At 41.5% G+C, this 18649-nt stretch overlaps 1 protein-coding gene across 1 annotated transcript in view; it reads right to left on the bottom strand.

Moving 5' to 3' along the window:
- The window catches only part of Csmd1 (CUB and Sushi multiple domains 1), a 1205306-nt gene that overhangs the window by 485052 nt on the left and 701605 nt on the right, over positions 1 to 18649 (bottom strand). The window contains exon 7 of the mRNA XM_027388213.2: positions 15295 to 15372. Coding sequence (XP_027244014.1) covers positions 15295 to 15372 — 78 coding nt within the window. The remainder of the gene's footprint in view (positions 1 to 15294; positions 15373 to 18649) is intronic.

The raw sequence follows: 18649 nt of genomic DNA, 5'->3' as shown, positions 1-18649 counted from the left end.
TGAATGCTACAGATTGTATCCCAACACCAATATTTTCATCAAAACATATATGCCCCTCCCCTACTGGCATATGCCAATACAGTTCTACTGTCTACATTGTAGCAAGGCAATGGAACTTAAGGACATATGTCAATACAGTTATCCTATCTACAATGTAGCAATGCAGTGAAATTACTAGCATATATCAATATAATTCTACTGTCTACATTGTAGCAACACAGTGGAATTTACCAAGATATGTCAATATAGTTCTACTGTCTACCATGCAGCAATGTGAAAGGCTACTGTCTCCGTTTGGGCATTTGTAGCAATGCAGCAGAACTGATCAGAATTTACCAGTTAACTATTTCGATAAAGTCCAAGGAGCAAATTAAATCTGGAACCAACATTTTGAGCCTCAGCTGAGCCTCATCTTGAAGGAGGCATATACTCCTTAAAATAAAAGCAGGAATTCTATTTTCTAGCCATCAATTTTCTGGCTTCCTGCAGGAACCTTTTAAGTAATCTTTGGAGTGATTATCTTGATGTCATTGCAAGAGCAACATTTAAGCTGATTGACAAAATCTGATTCTAGGTTGCAAAACTAAAACCATTCTCTTTTTTTATGTCAAAACAGTGACTATAAAGTAAAGTAGCCTGGGGCTGAGTGTAGCCAGGATGCTGGGTTTAATGACACTGTGGTCTAATTGTCTTTTTCACTGAAGAAACTCTTTGAATATTCACCACACATCATCAAATTGCCATTGGAGTTCAGCTTGGGCTCCTTTCTGTAAAATGAGACTGGTCTATTCATTATAATGATGGCTTCTTGGGTAATGACAGTGTATTGGCATCCTAGCACAGAAGGAGCTGTCACAAATGTGCCCTTCAGAAGCTACAGTGAGACCCTAGTGAAAGATCCATGTCACTAAGCAGACTTGCATGTTTGCAGAATACACAGGCCACCAGTCCATCTGAGATCTGCTTCCACATTTGGGATTATGAACATTCCACTCCAGAAGTGAACCACTGACTATTTTGACTTAAGACAGACAGAAATAGAACAGTTGAAAGAAAATCACTTCGACCTTCATTGTTTCTTTAAAAAATTGACAAAATGCCCCTATAAAGAAAGGGCCTCAGTATCATGAAGAAAACAACACTCTCCTGCAGATGGCATGACAGAGCCAAGGGAACCTGTCATCTGGTGAGTGACTCCTCATCCTTGCGGCTATTCTCCAACCCCCTCCCCAACCACCGCATGGGCCCTGTCCTATTTATATTTATTACATTTTTGTCTATCTAAGAATACAAGGGATTTAATAACTGCTTCTGCTTGGGCCTCCTGATAGGGCTTGTGGACCACATGAGAGTATATAATACACAGGCTTTCTATGTCATTTATATATAGACAAAACGGGAAAAGGAAAAAAAGTTACCACTTTGACACTAAAATATATTGGCCACCCATAGATGAGTGATGGAAATCTTGCTGCCCTGATGGCCTGTGGGTGAGCAAGGTAAACAGGATTCAAGGTCAAAGAAGATTCACCACCACTTCTATGGTATGATAGGAGTATTCTTTGAAAGTGAATTGTGAGTGGACAGACATAACGGAAGAGAAAGGGCTAGAGGTACTATCCACATTAGCCAACTCTTTGTTTTAGTCTTCTAGGCTTATTCCTGGGATACTGTCTGAGAAAACAGAAACCATTTTTTTTCTCTTTTTTCAAGTCTGGGTTTTACTATGTAGCCCTGATTGACCTGAAACTTCCTATGTTGACCCCAAAGTCAGAGATCTGCTTGCCTCTGTCTCCCCAGAGCTGGGATTAAATGTATTTTCCACTAGCAAAAGGAAGCTGGGGGAATAGGCCTTTGCAACATGAATGAATTTGTGACTTTTTCAAGTGTGTGCCTGAGCCTTTAACAGCTGAGATAGTTAACCTCTGACTTAATTTTGTTTTCTCCCAGTCATCTTAGATGTCCATCTCATGGCAGACTGAATGATATTTCCTTGCTCCTTGGCTAACACTCACATGCTGGGGCACAGCTTGTTCTCCACTCTAGCTAATGGCTACTGACCCCGGAAAATCCCAGTCACTTTCAAGACCACAGGGCCTTGAGTTGTTGCAAAGCCCAGTTTTAAAAACATTTGATCTTTGCTCCATTCTGCAATGGGGGGAAATTCTTGCCCTCTGCCATGGCCAGGATCAGCTCATCTCCATGGGGTACCAAGAGCCCCACAGCTCCTGTGCCATCCAAAGTCTTTGCTTTTCACTTTTCACCATGTGTACTTGAGCCTTTCTGCTTCCTTGAATGTTGAGGATAAACCTACCCGTACCCCCTTTTAATGTGAAAATGCCCAGTACACTCAGGTACTTTTCTTTCTCACTACAAGTGTTTATATAAGTGTATTCTGCATACAGCAGCTACTGAACTGGGTCCATTTGTCTTCTTCACAGTAACACTTTTATCTTCTATTTAGACACAATGAAAACTACCCAGGAGCACCAACAGGATAAGGATGCAGTAAATACTTGTCTTGTGGAAACTAAATGAATACAATAGTATAGTTCTATTGAAAAGCACAAATATTGTCTATTTTATTGTGGAACAGAACACAAGAGTTGTGAGCTACTCTTTGTGTATGTTAACACATGAATGCCAACAGAACATTGCATGGAATGATATTTATGAAGAAGTAATAACAGATTTGTAGAGGTGACTTACATACAGAACTTATTGTTTACTGTTTCTTTTTGTTTCAGAGAATTCTTTATTTCATTTATTTATTTTTCTTTTACAGCTCATGGCTTGAATAAAGGGCTTCATTCTATATATGAGCTATAACCCTACCCCAGCATTGTACTAAACTAATTAGCTATTAATTTACTTTTTATAGCACTAAGTGTTAAATGTAAAGCCTGACACATGCTAGATAGAACACTATATCTTCAACTCTCTTTCATATTTTTTTTTTCTTTTGGAGACATGGCTCCCTAGGCTCACCTCGAATTCACTCCGAAGCTCATTCTAGTCTGGAATGTGTGATTGTCCTGCCTCAGCCTTCCAAATGGTGGGGATGACAGACATGTACCAGGAGGCTTTGTGGCATTTAGGTTTTAGATGTCAGATCAGTGGTGTGAATTTCAAGGAACCAGTGCAGAGCTCCTTGTCTTCCTGAGCTGTGTGGAGCCGCCAGCTCACTCAAAAGCCCTGTGGAGCTGCTCTCTGAGGCATGTGTGAAGCATTGTGGCAGTGCCTGTGAGTAGCGTGTTTCTCTACACCAGTGGTTCTCAACCTTGCTGATTTTGCAACTCTTTAATATACTCCTTCATGTCGTGGTGACCCTCAACCATAAAATTAGTTTCATTGCTACTTCATAACTTAACTTTGTGACCACTATGAACCATAAGGTAAATGTTTGTGTTGTCCAGTGGTCTTAGGTGACCCTCGTGGAAGGGTCATTTGACATGCCCCAACCCAAGCCAGAGGGAGTGTAATCCACAGGTTGAGAACCACTCCTCTACACAGCTGTAATCATCTTTTTTTATAGTAAAGTACTGGGCAAAACAAAACAAAACAAAATTCATTTAGGGGAAACATGAAGTTCATGTTTTCTCATGTCTTGTAATGTAGTGCCGGCCTACAAAATCTATCTAGACTAAACTTCTGCCTCTAAGAGGTCTTCATACATTCAAAATGTTCCTCATTCAATTTTAGTGTGATTCATATTCTGACACCTCAGGAAACATGGAGATCACTCTAATGCCCCAACAATCTAGTCAGCCTGGCATTGGTCTAAAAAAAAGGACTCACAGGTCAGCTGAACAATAGAGAGCCAAGATACAAGTTGCAGTAGAGTCTACTGAGCAGTGATAGAGGAGGATGGCTCATTCAGTGGATGGTGAAGGGACAGCTCAAGAGTCCCATGCAACAAAAGGAAACCCTAGACATGGGCCTTACATTCCTCCCAAAAAGCAACTCCAAATGTTCGCATGTGTGAGCATGAAACGAAAAGCTATGAATCTAGAAAACCTCAGAGGAAATATGCTGGAATTTATTAAAATGGGGATTTTTCTCTGCTGAAGACTGCACTGGTGCTGGGGAACAGAGAATCTGAGGCCTCTGAGACACACTGTGATTCCCAAGGCATCCTGGATGGACTTCAGGGAATTAAAAAATCCCAAACAAACAAACAATCCTCTGACAAAAACCTCTTAGATCCCAATTAAAAAGCAACAACTAAAACCAGGGAAAATCTAGACACATATTTCACTGAAGATGACAGGCAGATAGGATACAAATATACAAAATGTTTTCAAAACCTCATGTCATAAATTGAAATGCAATTTGAAACCACGAAGCTAGGCTCCCACACACTCCTCCCAATGGCCCAAATCCGAAGATTGACAGCAGCAGATGCCAGGGAATCTGGGAGGCAAGAGCAGGGCCTTTGCTGAGGAGAGCCTCAGAGTTTCCCACAGACCTAACCTGGTAACTAAGAGTAGCTGAGAGCACCAAGACTTTCTTTAGTGAGCAGAGAGATGAACAATGTGTTCAGGGACAGCGGAACCGAGGGCAATGATCCAACAGTGGAAACCACATAGCCATGGGAGAAAGTTAGCATATGCTTCTAAGTAAAAGGTGTTGATCCTGGAAAAGCTGTGGGCTACATGTTTCCAACTGTGGAACATTCCAGAAGAGATAAAACGAGTGATTTGCAGACTTCTGTTAGCCAGGGTTTAGGGTGAAAGAAAGATATAAGGGCAGAAGCTGGGATTTGAAGATATGAACACTTAATGCCTCTACATTGTTCCACACAACATGACTCATTTGCTTAAATCTATGAGACATCTTGTGGTAAGAACATATCCTAATATAAACTATATACTTCCATTTCAGCACAGTCTAGTCACTGGGGTGCCAACAGTGGGCAAGAGACTGTGTGTGTACTAAGGGGAATAGAGTGGGAATGCTCCTTTTTTACCATGGTATGACAGTGAACTTGAAAATGCCCAGAATATTTTCTTAATTAACTAGAAAAATGAACACAACAGCAACAAAACAGAAATCAGGATAGCTTCAGTCTCACACACCACAAGCCTTTGGAGACACTGAAACATGAGCAGCGATAGTGATCCTTTGACAAGGCAGAAGCAGTTGCTGAGGAGAGAAACCTTTTCCTTTCTTCAGTGCTATAACCCCTGGTGAGTTGTCCATGAGCCTGTAAACATAGTCTGACACATGTGCCTGTAAGTAACCCTAATTAAACCCACGGTCACCAAACAAAACCCAAATGAAAACAAAACAACCCACAAAAGGAGGTGGAGCACTCGTTGAGGAGAGAAGAAGATGGCGGAGATGAGCAGAAGACAGGAGAGGGCCATGGTGATTATGATCCAAATACAGTATGTAAATGCATGAGACCGTCATAATGAACCCCATTATTATGCATAATTAATATATGCTAGTAAAATCCCCAGTGGTCTAAGGTAGAATTTGCAAACTCTACATTAACCAAAATATTTAACTTTGCATAGGGGATGCTGAGAAACAAATTTTAAAATGAATTACTCATTTTCCTGAATCCTAAGCTCCATTTTAATGAAGTACACTATAGTTAACTCTCTCTGCACATTGACTATTAATGCAGACATCATGAGAAATACAAGTCTATTTCCTGATGATTAGTTTATCAGAGATATAGAAGAGGATGCTGGGATGTCTGCTCATTTGCTCTCAAGCAGATGAAGGGAGATTGATATTTTGGAGCCTAGTAGTACTAGAGGAAGCTATCGTGTTGACAGGGAACCACCCAAGGAAAGGTTACAGGGGTCATTTGCAGAGTGAAGGGAGGCGAAACACCGATGATCAGCAAGGCCAGGCTTACATACACCTCAGCAAAGCAGATGGGCTGGAATGTGGAACTAAAATTTGGCAAACTGTAGTACAAATACCTTCCCTTGCCCTCTTGCAATGAATAGTGGTGAATGTGGAGACTTGTGGCAGTCTGAGATGAAGAGAAGAGCATACGAAACTGCTGTGGACTCAGCCTTAAACAAGACATGCATGGCAACCCTTCAAAGTTTCTGGGAGGATTTCAGAAGAAAGTACATGTAGTACCATGAAGTGCATAACGGCCAGAAGATAAAAGTGAAGAGCCATGGAATGTCATTCTCTAGACTCAATCCAACCATTGAACTCAGTGACTCACAACAATTGTAGTTACCTGTACTGGGTATACCCAAGGCTACATTGGTAACTCTGACAAGGATCCATCAAGAAGGGACACTTCACAGGGTACTACTCTTTTCCTCTGAATGGTTATTGGCTAATGATGGATTCTAGGAGAGGGCAGGACCACTATATGTACTTGTGCTCACTCTGCTGAACCTACCAGATTTCAACAGATGGTTCCCAGCCAAGGATCAAATACACAGGGCTCTGTTTAATCTTAGTGGGGCACAAAACAATATGAATAGAATTGAACATTAGAGATTTGTGAGGAGTGGAGAACATAAGGGTGGTAGGGAGGTTGTGGCTGGGAAAGGCTGGTATGTAATACATACGTGTCCATAATAGTCAAAACCTAAGAATTTAATTAATTAATGTTATAGATAAATTTTAGATGTTTTCTGGACCTAAATAAGAGGACAGTTGGCTAGAAGCAACACTGACAGTAACCCCTGCACTGGATTAGGTGATATAACCATCAAACTTGTGATATCAAACAATTGATCTCTCATAAATGATCTCATTCTGATCTCATAAATGAGATAATATTCTAATTCTAATTCTAATATGACATGTAGTATTTGTACAGAAGATACTCATAGAATGCATAGGACATTCTCACAATTATCTTCAATCACTTTGAGAGTTAAATACAAATCAGCTATTTCCTCAATATCAGAAATACACTAACTCAGAGAGCCCTCCTTGTCCATATCAAAATAGAAACCCAGCATCTTTTGGTGAAAGTTGAGTACTCAGAATTCTTGTGCATTCCTGGAAAGTGAATTTTTGCTGAAGTTGTGATGTTCTCAGATAGACATTGCAAGCAGAACATTTGAATGCTGCCTGGTGTATGTCATTTTATATGTGCTTCGAACTCAAGGGCAAACTCTCTGATGGATGATTTAAACAAGCAAGTTGAACGTGCAGAATTCTAATGCTGCCTGTAGAGAAAGGCTTGCTAACATGGCATTTTGACTGTTCAAAGAACATCACTTCCTATCCAGCCTTTGAATCTCTGCTGACTTTCTTCTCTCACCCCCCCATGGGCTCTCACACATCTTCAAGCAAGGATTATGTTTCTTCTACCACTGAGAATTCCCTCTCTCTGTTTTCTCTATATGAGAATACCAATTCATTGAACTTAATGTATATGACAAAACAAATATAAAGAGTAAATAATCAATTGTTGGAACTAAATTCTCTCATTTAATTCAATTAATGTGCTAATCAATAAGGAGGCCTTAAACTTAAAATCATCATTGTATATTTTTGACTATTCCATTTTTCAGAAGTCAATAAATAAAACAATTGTGAGCTTTAATCCCAAATTATAGGACCATATGAAACATTAAAGATCAAGAATATTGAAATAAGTGAATAGGAATCTAAAAACATGTTTACTCAGATCCTTATCATTTGTACTCACATTTCATGATGTAAATTCCCTCATTTCTAGATGAATACAGCTCTTCTGAGTTCCTGTGGGAATGGATCTATGAATGGGGATAATGTGCAAGTAGCTATATTTGGTGATCTATGACATTAGGTAGATGAACTGAAACATCCTGTGCCAACAGAACACTGGCTTTTGGTGCCTTTGGCTATGCTACTGCTTAGGGCAGATGTAGCTTGTGGTTCTTGACCCATGGTCATGACACCCAAGGTTTTCAAGTCTTCTGGCTCCCAAGAGAAACCAGATCTATGTTTTTCTTTGAATTCTATCAGATAAATAAGACATTAGTTCTTCCATAGAACCTATGGAAAATATGAAAAGACAACATGCAGACATGGAGAAAGTATTTGTACTCCATATTTCCCACAAAGGACTAGTATCTAGACTATATAAAGAGTAGCCAAAAGTCAACATGAAAAAGCAATCAGAAATTGTCTCTGGAAAAGCTATAAACACAGAAAATTTGGAGATGAATGAATCTTGTATATCATTAGTCATTAAAGAAGTGTAAATCAAATTATCACCATAATGAGACAAAATGGATGAGGCAGAAAAACATAATTATGCAAACAAGGTGAGGATACTATGGAGGAGGCTGAACATCCGTTGCTGATGAGGTTGTAAAGTAGGACATCCACTGTGGATGTTAGTTTGATAATTTGCTACAAAGCTAAACATGTGGTTATCACAGGGCATAGAAGTAAGTCTACCTCTGGGAATCTATTCAAGAGAAGAGCAAGCCTGCATTCATGCAAAACCCTGCTCCCAAATGTTAGTAGCATCTTTACTCATAGTCGTTTATTTTGGACCCAGGTCCACTATCTTTCAAAGGATTAATGAGTATTCACCTGGCCTGTATCTGGCTGTGAAAAACTATGAAGCCAAAAGTAAAGCTGGACTGACTAGGGTGGAGCTTGGGGAAACTGTTCTGAGTGAGAAGGTCTATCCTGAAGATTGCATGCTGTGTGATTTCATGTATGTGATAGTCTATGACTATACATAATATTAGCAGTAGTCACCTAGGGAAGATTCCCATGAAGAAGACTTTACAAGGCAGGCACTGGAGATATACACACATATGTGCAAGTGCACACCCACACAACACATACACACACACACACACACAGAGAGAGAGAGAGAGAGAGAGAGAGAGAGAGAGAGAGAGAGAGAGAGAGAGAGAGAGAGAGAGAAGGAGAGAGAGAAAGAGAGGAAAAGGGCAGGGGAGGGAGAGGGAAAGGAGAGGGACAAGCATGTCACTACTGGATCTGACTACATTCTCTTGTAAATCTCCTAATTTATGCTCCATTTTTAGCAGGGTATAAAAGTCACCCATTGGGAACACCTTGCAAAACAAAGGGTAGAGAAATGCCCTCTAACAATTTTTACCATGTCTTGTGAATTCATAATGATTTCAAATCAAAAATGAAAAAGATCTAACAGATATTTAATAGGCTCTGAAAACAGAAACATCATCATATGTTGGAGGTACAGGAGAGTGGGCAGACTTCAGAGCAGGCTGACTGTGTGCAGGCAAGTCTATTCATTCCAAGGTGGCCCTGGCTGATCTTGGACAAAACATTTTCTGAGAACATTGAGAAAGGCAGACAAATTGTCTGCTCCTTAGCCTGTATCAGCCCAATCCCTGGGCCCCTACTTGTATGTGCCATATTATAGAGCATCCACCAATTTCCTTAAAATTGGCAATAAATAATGATAATGCTCACTTGTTAGTAAAAGCTTGGAATATTTACCTCAAAACTTCTCATAGACTGAAGCCAAAGTGCAGACTGCTCAGTTTCTGATTTCTTCCTCCCCGGGAAAGATAAGTTAGTTTGATTGTATAATTCTGTAGTTCCATGAAGACAGTAATGAATGAGATGCCTTTGTTGCTGTTTCCAGTGTTCTCTCTAAAACCTAAGAGCATGTTCTCAATGAAATGACCTGGCCTGTGGGATTGGCCTCTTTTCTTACTTCCCTTCTGCCCGTTTAGTATTTCTTGATTCTGAAATCCACCTTCCTATCTATCTTGAGAGCCAGCCTCATTAATTGATCTTGCCTACTTATTTCTTTGTGTTTACAGTTGATAGGCTGAGAGTGTAATTGAGGACAGACCTTCAGCGAATGATCAGTTTAGCCTTTAGACCTTTGTGACCGAACTCCCAATGTTATAGTCACATAAATCATTTACCTATCACCGCAGGGGCTCCCTCCTCTGACAGACATTAGTGTTATGCCCACCCCACAGATACCTAAAAATAAGCAGTCCCACAGTCATCCCTAGATCCCAAGATATAAAGATTAGGTTATTTTATTTTATACAGTTTGATGAACATGTATGTGATGTGCTGAGCTTCTAGAATCCTCCATGGGCATGCTAAGCCACACAGCCATTCTTCAGGCCAGTGGAGGTACATTTCCTAGGCTTCTGGATCAGTTATAAGAATAATGGAGCACACCCTCTGGTCACTTTGCTCAGTGAATTCTTCCCTTCATCAGTTGGGCTTTGGCCTTGGTTGCTTGGGATGCTCACAGAGCTTTTTATTGTCCACTAGGCTTGGTCTTCAGTTTCATCACCTAGATCCCAACTGAGTCCTATTTTTTCATAACTTAGCAGACCTTATATTCCTGCTTGCCTTAAGAATTACATGTATGTGAGTGTACCTGTGGAATGTGATAGACCACCTCACTTTGCAGACATATTCTCTTTAAGTTTTTCCTTCCCCAGATGTATCTAAGACATTGGCTTTTTCATGGCAAGATTTTTGTGAGTATTTGCGAAGATATTTCAGCTCCTGTGGTGACAAAAGCCTATTCAGTTGCTGCATAATTTACTAACCTGATTTGTAAAGCGCTACATTAAATCTGGTACTGCCATGCAGCATGAGGATACAGGCTTCTGAGGAGAGCAAAGATCGGTAATGATCGAAAAGCACCCTGGAATTACATGCAATGGAAGAAAGCAGATTGGGGCAATTATCCCTCTTTTTATTATCAAACCTTTGGATGGCTGATAGAGGTTAATGGAACTATTATTTTTCCTTCTTTCAAAATCTGCCTTAAAGCTGATCCGGCTGGCTCCATGTGAGGAGCCTGGCTCTTGCAACTAGCTGCAGGCAGAATTTCTATTAAGCAAGCAGAGAGATCATACACATGCATGTAAGCTATCACTCAAATAAATCCTAGAGGATCTGTGTCCTGGAAATGAGCCCTGATGATGGGAGGTATCCCTGAACACTTAACCACAAGTGTGGTATCTTTGATGACATTCTTATAAAACAAAATACGATTTTTGGAGATGGGCAAAGCAAGTCATGCAAACTGGAAGATTCTGCTAGGGAGGGCAGAGCAACCACATCTCTCATTCCCCAGTCAATTACGGCCTGTGAAGATGCTGCCTGGAGATGAATTCCAGACTGAAGTGTCAGAAAATCAGAACAGCAACCACTATCTATGGATACTATACTTCTGGAGTGAAAGGTGTATGGGGTGGTGGTGGATCTCTGCTCCAGGCAGACAGTGGATCCAAAAGGCTGGAGACAAGAGTGAAGTCAGAAGGCCTGTCTAACTTCCTCAGTCTAGTCTAAAGTGGGTCACACGAAAATGATTTTCTACAACGGTAAAAGTGGTGAGCTGGCTTCTCTTCCTAATCCCCCAGAAGTGCCCGATTAATAGGAATTCACAGTTTCTTCCCTTCCTTCCTCGTAGCATCTGCAGATCCATTTATAAAGAGAAGGCCAGGCCAGATCTCCCTGGAATAACCCATTGCTAGGGATTTGGGTCCCTGAGTCATGGTGTGCCAGGGAAAGAAGAGACTCGAGATAGACTGTCTACATCTTGTGAACATAGTTAAAAAAGTCAGTGACTATGGCCATCAGTGTCAGTCTTTTTATTTGTTTCCTGTAGTTATTCTAAACATGCCAAAAAAAAAAAAAAACCAAAAAACAAAAAACAAAAAAACCTAGGAAAGTGAAAGTGATAGTGCTGGATGGTCAGTACACCCTGGCCCAGCGTAGAAGGATACATTTTTCCAAATAGTCTGTTTCAGGAAAGGGTTTGATAGTCACAATGTTTCAAGAATTTCATTCAAACATTCAGTAGTTCTGTCACACACTTCCCTTGATCCTGAATGGGGCCCCACTTTGAAGCAGAGACCCTAAAAGCAGAGACAGATTCTATCATTTACCCACTCCATATAAATCAATGGAGAAGCTAGTAGCCAGGGCAGGGTACAATCATAAACGCAATAAACAATCAACTGTTGTCTGCCAAATGAATTTGCTTACACTTCAAGTACACTTCAAGGTAGGTAGCATTGATTACAAAACAGTAAGAAGGATGTTTATACAGAAAGAGAATGAAGAAATAAACTAAAAAGGGAAGGTCAAAGTACTTGGGGATATTTATTTCAGTATGTTCGATGGTTGTTCTTCCCAAGACTTACACAGCAATGCACTCTGTTGACAAGTGCACCTTGCATTTAAAGGCAGCTTTAGAATGGCCAAGGCTCTTGTAGCCACTCTCCTATCTTGCTTGTCATAAACAGTTGCAACCCAGGCAGAACAATAGCCAGGCAGAGTGTGCTGTTGACTCCACTGAGCTAATCTATATTGACTTTGTAAAGTCATTTGCCATTAACTTTGCATGGGGAAATTGTTTCCAAAAAAAGACATCTGTGTTCCTCCTGCCCCGTGGCTGTTTTTATGAATGAGCGGGAAAGGCATTTACCTGCCCATCTTCCCACATCTTCCCAGGAAAAGCATCTAGGATGCTTTTGGCCCTGTAGAAAACCCAGAAGAGGTAGAGGAGAGACTGTAACCACCACTGTCCTATCTAAAGCTTCAAACAATGGTGGAGTCTGGTGCTGTACACACTTGTGATCTCAACACTTGCCAGAGGGACTGCCATAACACACCACACACACACACACACACACACACACACACACACACACACACACACACACACACTCGTGCAAGTGTGTTCATGACCACAAGACCACAGCTTTCCCCTTTAAAGTTCAGCTCCTGCAGTCTGTTCCTACAGGTGTCACATGAGGACATGTCTCACCAGACTTGCCTTATTCAAGGGCATTGACATGGTGACTGCTACCATATTTTTCTCTGTGAAGACTCTCAAGAAGAAGGAGAAGAGACCCAATGAGGGACGTGGAATGCAGAGGGATGACTCCATCCTGGCCTTCTGCTTGGTGATTTTAGAACATATTTTGTCAAATATCATCAAACCCTTATTTGGAGGAGCCTTTAGAGCTATAGTGGCTTGAATGTACTATGTAGTCACCAGGGGCTGTGGCCTCCAAGCCATTGGGTAGGACTGAGACACTGGAACCTGAACCTCAGTGACGGGCATTAGAAGGAATAAGGCGCCCTGGCATCTCTCTATCTGTATAAAGTATTTAGTCCTGTGGAAATTCAAATGAGGCTGGTTGCCAGTGCAAGTGTGAAGAATGTAAATTGCTTTCTCATAGCTTACTCTCATAAAGATGGTAAGGAATTCACAGAGCACAAAGGGAAAAATGGCCATCCTAGTGGGCTCACAGGGGGCTCAGAGCATGTTCTAACAGGCCCACCTCCAGCCATCAGAACACAGATACAATGAAACCAGTGTCTGACTCTTTCCTGGCATCTACAGAATGAGGCCCCTGCTGCTAAGCCTGTGATGACTCTCTGCAATTCTGAGTCCTCCTACTTAGACAGAGACACTCTTCTTGGGATAACTAACTGCCCAATGCCCACCAAATGACATAGATGAGAAAGGACCACTTAGAATATTCTGGCTTATTTTCCAGATAGCCATGAACAAATGATTACTGGTTTAGCATTATTGACGGAGAATCTTGGACCTGATCATAGCAAATGTTTATACCGGCAGAGTCTGTCCCTCAAGCTTCCTCTAGAAAATACTTCACTATCCTCAACTGTCCCTTCATGGTCACATATCTCCCTCAAACACTGATCCTAGAAGGCTTCTGGTTTCTTCAATTCTTCCTTTTCCTCACTGGTGAATCCTCAAACATGGCCCAGAGAGTTTTGTACTGCCTAAGCATGGGAAAGAACAATTCCTGGTACTCAAAAAAAAAGTCAGATTTTTGTTCCCTCCTGTATCAACAGAGACAGGAGAGAGTTTTGCATTAATGAGTTATGCCAAAGTCATCCCAGCAGAACATGTACCCAGTGGGTGGAGCCTCACATTTAATACTGACACAATACAAGTATATCACCTGATCTGACAGCTGGTTCTGTCAAACTGTAGATCACCTCCTCGAGAATTTCAATTATAAAATTGATTTTTCAAAATTATTACCAACACATTCTTTTCTACCTTTAAGTTATGCTGCTGAAAGCAACAAAGGCCAAAACTTTATATTGACGAACAAAACTGCTTTCTTCACACTTCTATCACTAGATCATTTCTACCATATAAAACTGTATCTACCCACCCCCACCCCACCCCCAATTTCATTTGAAAGAAATGGGCTGTGATTATCAAGAGAAAGCAGCAAAAAAAAAAAAAAATCACAGGGTACTAATGTTTGCATAGCACTCCCTATGGGATACTCAGTGAGCGCAGAATGGGAACAATGTGGGCAGAAGTCTGGGAGATGGCTGAAGCAGGTGACCACAGACCAGCACAAATGGGCAAATACTCTGCATTGCAGTAGAGCCTGATGTCATGATCAGTGGCAAGAAAATCCCCAGGGAAAGTCTGAAAACATACGTGACCATTTAGATGAGACCTTAGCTCTGGGTATACCACCAGGGACCACTGAACAGTCAGACCAGCTGTGGAAGCTGAGTCTTTCAGGTCAGGCAAGTTGCCATCCTTGAGTGAGTGGTCACTTCATTAGCTACTAAGAAAGCACAGTGCTGCAGGGTGCATCCAGACAGAAAGGGCTTTATGCTCTAGAGCACTGTGTTTCTCTTAGGAAGGACAGACACACTGCACAAATGTTCTACTCTGCAGGCAATAGGTGATCAGGGACATTGAACAAGAAGACTTAAACTCCCAAATCCCCTTTTCCAAAGACCAATCTATTGCTTGCTGCAAGGGTGAGGGGTGTAGTAACTGCATAGAGAAAAGATGCCCCCAGATGTCTCTGTGAGTAACAGGGTTTTATGAGAGAAATCTTCAAGGTCTAGTCTTTTTACAGGGAAGAGAGGAGACATAGTTGAGTTTTGTTTCAGGAGTAGGATAACATGTCAACAAGTCAGACCTAGTCTTTCTCCTAGGAAAGTTTTTCAAAGCACAAGAGAGGAGCACTTGAGGTAGAATGGCATTAGGGATCTGTGTGCCACTGGCAAGAGAGGGTGCCAGTGAAAGGCATCCTCTATAAGTCTTATAAAATATATAGATTTATGATAATTAAGACTGAGCTAACAGATGAGAATCCTAGTCATTGGTCAAGCAGCATTTGAACCTGATACAAGTTTCTGTGTATTAATTTGGGCCCTAACTCAGCCAGGTGTCTGGTGTAAAGCTCACAAGTGGCATTGGGGCTCGCCGCTTTTGGCGGAAAGATTTAGCTTAACAGGGACCCTTCAATCCATTCCTGCTTTCCCCTCTAGCTGTTAAATCCATCCTTGCATAGAAAGAAAGTGACTCACAGACAGAGTTTTTGTGGCTGCTGTCCTTGCTCGGTAGCATCTTGACTCCCCTGGACTTCAGCTCAATCGCCTTTTTCACTGAAAGAAAGACAAACAGGTTACCAGATGAGACTTAGAGTTTACAAAGCCATCCTTTAATCTCACAGCAAATCCAATCTTAACACCCTTCTACCAACCCAAGAGGGACCATGATCTAAGAGACCAATGAGATGAAACAGATGAAAAACAGGCTTATTCAGGCAGGCTTTTCTGCAGCAAAATGTATCTCACAATCATGTATTTAGAGCTGAAAATAATAGACAGTGGGGCTCAGCCTCCACATCTAAACCCACTCACCATTAGGACACAAAATTTGGACACACCCCTATTGTCTCACCAGCCATACAGTGTAGGCTGTGCTTTCATTTTTCCACAGTGACCCTGACCCTACTTCTTTCTAAATAATTTGTGATACTCATGAAAGTCTTTCACAAAAATGGATGTTGATCATTCATGTGTTCATGTTTATTCAACCACTTAAATTTTATCAAATGGTATTGATGGGCAGCAGTAAGGGAATGCCATGTTCAGAATGCTGTAGGTAAAAATGGGAAGAAACAAAATCTCTTTCCCTCCCCTCACTTCTCCACCTCTTCCTTCCCCTCCCCTTCCCTCCCCTTCCCTTCCCCTCCCTCCCTCCCTCCCTCCCCCTCCCTCCCTCCTTCCCTCCCTCCCTCCCTCCCTCCTTTCTGCTCTTCTCCCTCCCATCCTTTTCCCCTCCCTCTGTCCTTTCCTGCACTGTTGTTTCATCTCTCAGATTTGGATAAAGACCTGCATTTTCTAGGTCTTGCACAAAACAAAACTGGGTATGAGCCAAAGTCTGTCTGAGTAACCCCTTTCTTTAAAAGAAATGAGAAAACAGGGGAAAGAGACAGGGGGAAAGTGTGTGTGCCCCCCTCTTTCTCTTCTGTTTTTGCTCTGGACTCCTCTTTCTTGGCTTTCCTGTCAAGAATTCCTCCTGGAGTCTAAGTATTGTTAAGTTGGTTTATTTCTCCAGAGGAGACTACACAGAGCGAGTAAAGGTGGCCAGCAGCTACTCCATAGTTTGCTCCTACAGCTTAGTGCTGTCAAATATTTCAGCTAAAGACATGGCAATCAAAATAAAAGCCAGACAAGCTTCTGCTTAGCCCCCATAGCTCCATCTCATTATTCTATGCCTTGCCCATTCCTGAGAGCCTATGGCACCAGCCTCCTTCTGCCCAGAATGTCCAATGGAAGAGGAAGCTTAAGACCCTACATCAAGACTGAACACAAACCCACAGAAATCACTGAGCAACATGAAGTTATGGCCTACACCTGCTTACTTGGACTTCCTTAGAGTCAGAGAAAGAAGAGAGGCTATGGGTAGCTCTGATTCTTCTTCTTCTTCTTCTTCTTCTTCTTCTTCTTCTTCTTCTTCTTCTTCTTCTTCTTCCTCCTCCTCCTCCTCCTCCTCTTATTTATTTATTTATTATTTATTTATTTATTTGTTTGTTTGTTTGTTTATATACAGTGTTTTGCCTGCATGTATGCCTGTATACCAGAAGAGGGCACCAGACCTCACTATAGGTGTTTGTGAGCCACCATGTGGTTGCTGGGAATTGAACTTATGACCTCTGGAAGAGCAGCCAGTGCTTTTAACTTCTGAGCCCTCTCTCCAGTCCCTTATTCTTTTTTAATTCTTCTAGAAAAACAAAATGAAAGCAGCTATCTGCCAACTACCACCTCTCTCATAACAAGTGAGCGGATTCAATTCTAGAAGAGGATGGGTCTTTTTATTTCTGTAGGTATATTCTGTGTCTGAGGCTCCACTGAGGGAAAACCTTTAACTGAAGGGACTTCACAGAGTGACAAAAGCAGAGGATCCTCTAAGAAGACCAGGGAATGACCTATACAAAGTCTCACCAGTAGAGGGGAAATGGGCCAGGTGTCTACTACCTGCCTTGATATCTGACAAACAGAATCTCATAACTTGGTCTGTGCAGGAGTCAGGACAGTCTTCAAGAGACCTTAACCAAATTGAGGCCTTGTTCCAGTATCCTTGTGCTGCTGGGGCAGCAAGTGTTAGATGTTAGATCAGAAGAATGCCACAAAAGCTTTTGGCATTGAATTATTTTCCAAATTCTTCCTTTTTGTATGAGCTCCATCATTCAGAAGGCCCTATTCAGTGTGAGTGGGGCTTCTATTTACTTACTTCTTGTCTTAGCAAAAGAGTTGGCCTTCAATTTATAATCTTTGTTAATCTGCAACCAAAATGTGTTGAATCCTTTGGCACCACTAACCTCAAAGGTGTGATGGTACAAACATAGACAATGCTTGTTTGTGGGATTAAGCAAGACAACAGAGAAAAGCAGGACTGGGAAGAGAGTTTATTATCTTTCTTTTCATATTCATGACTGATGAATGACAAGGATAGGCTAGTCTGGGTTCCCAGTACTAAGGTTACTTGTGGGAACATTGAAGCAGGCATCTCAGATCCACTGTGAGAAAGTGTTTGTCAATGAGGAGGTCTCTGGCCTTCAACACTCTGGAGCTTCCTGTTACTGAGCCACTGTTGTTCTAGCCATATTCTTATGAGTGACCCAACCCATCAAGGGACCAACAAGTATAAGTAGAGTGAAACCCAAACAGAGAGGCTACCCCACCTTAACAATGATTTAAGCAGCAAAGATCCTGTGGTTACCTGTGGTTTACAATAACTCTGTCATTATTTAGCTCTCCCCTTAGCCTCCATAAGGCTTGCCTCAAAGTTGGACACAGGTTACAGCAGCCATTCACGGAGAGCCCAGTCCCATATTTTCTCCAGCTTGATTTGATTTCCCTTCCTGTGACTTTAGTCTATCATTTCTCACCTCTATTTCCACGTGGTGACCAACAACAGAGCAAACAGAAAATGAGAGCAAGAAACTGTTCTTGTTTAGAAAAGTTCTTCCTGTAAAGTCTGCCCCCAGAACCATGTCTTAATTTAAAATTGCAAGTGCCTTGATGTGTGTTCCCCATCATCTCCACTTTCTTCTACAGAAACAACTTTATCTTGATGTAACTCAGGGGAGAGGAGAAGAATGTGCAATGAGAAACACAAAGGAGAATCAATGGGAATATTAGACATCATGTTAAACTCACAGAAAATTCCACTCAGTGTAAAAAACAAAACAAAACAAAGCAAACAGAACTCAATTCTCTCAGAAAGTAAAAAGAAAGTCTGAGATGCGCACAGGGTGCCATAAGAATGTCTGAATATACTGGACCACTCTGAGAATGTGATGAGCCCATAAATTCCACAATCCTACAAATAACTGTCTGAAGCTCTCTGAAGCTAAATTTCCACCAGGGATAC

Source organism: Cricetulus griseus (genome assembly GCF_003668045.3).
Source record: "Cricetulus griseus strain 17A/GY chromosome 1 unlocalized genomic scaffold, alternate assembly CriGri-PICRH-1.0 chr1_1, whole genome shotgun sequence".
Classification (NCBI taxonomy): domain Eukaryota; kingdom Metazoa; phylum Chordata; class Mammalia; order Rodentia; family Cricetidae; genus Cricetulus; species Cricetulus griseus.
This window is presented reverse-complemented; position numbering and strand designations above follow the sequence as displayed.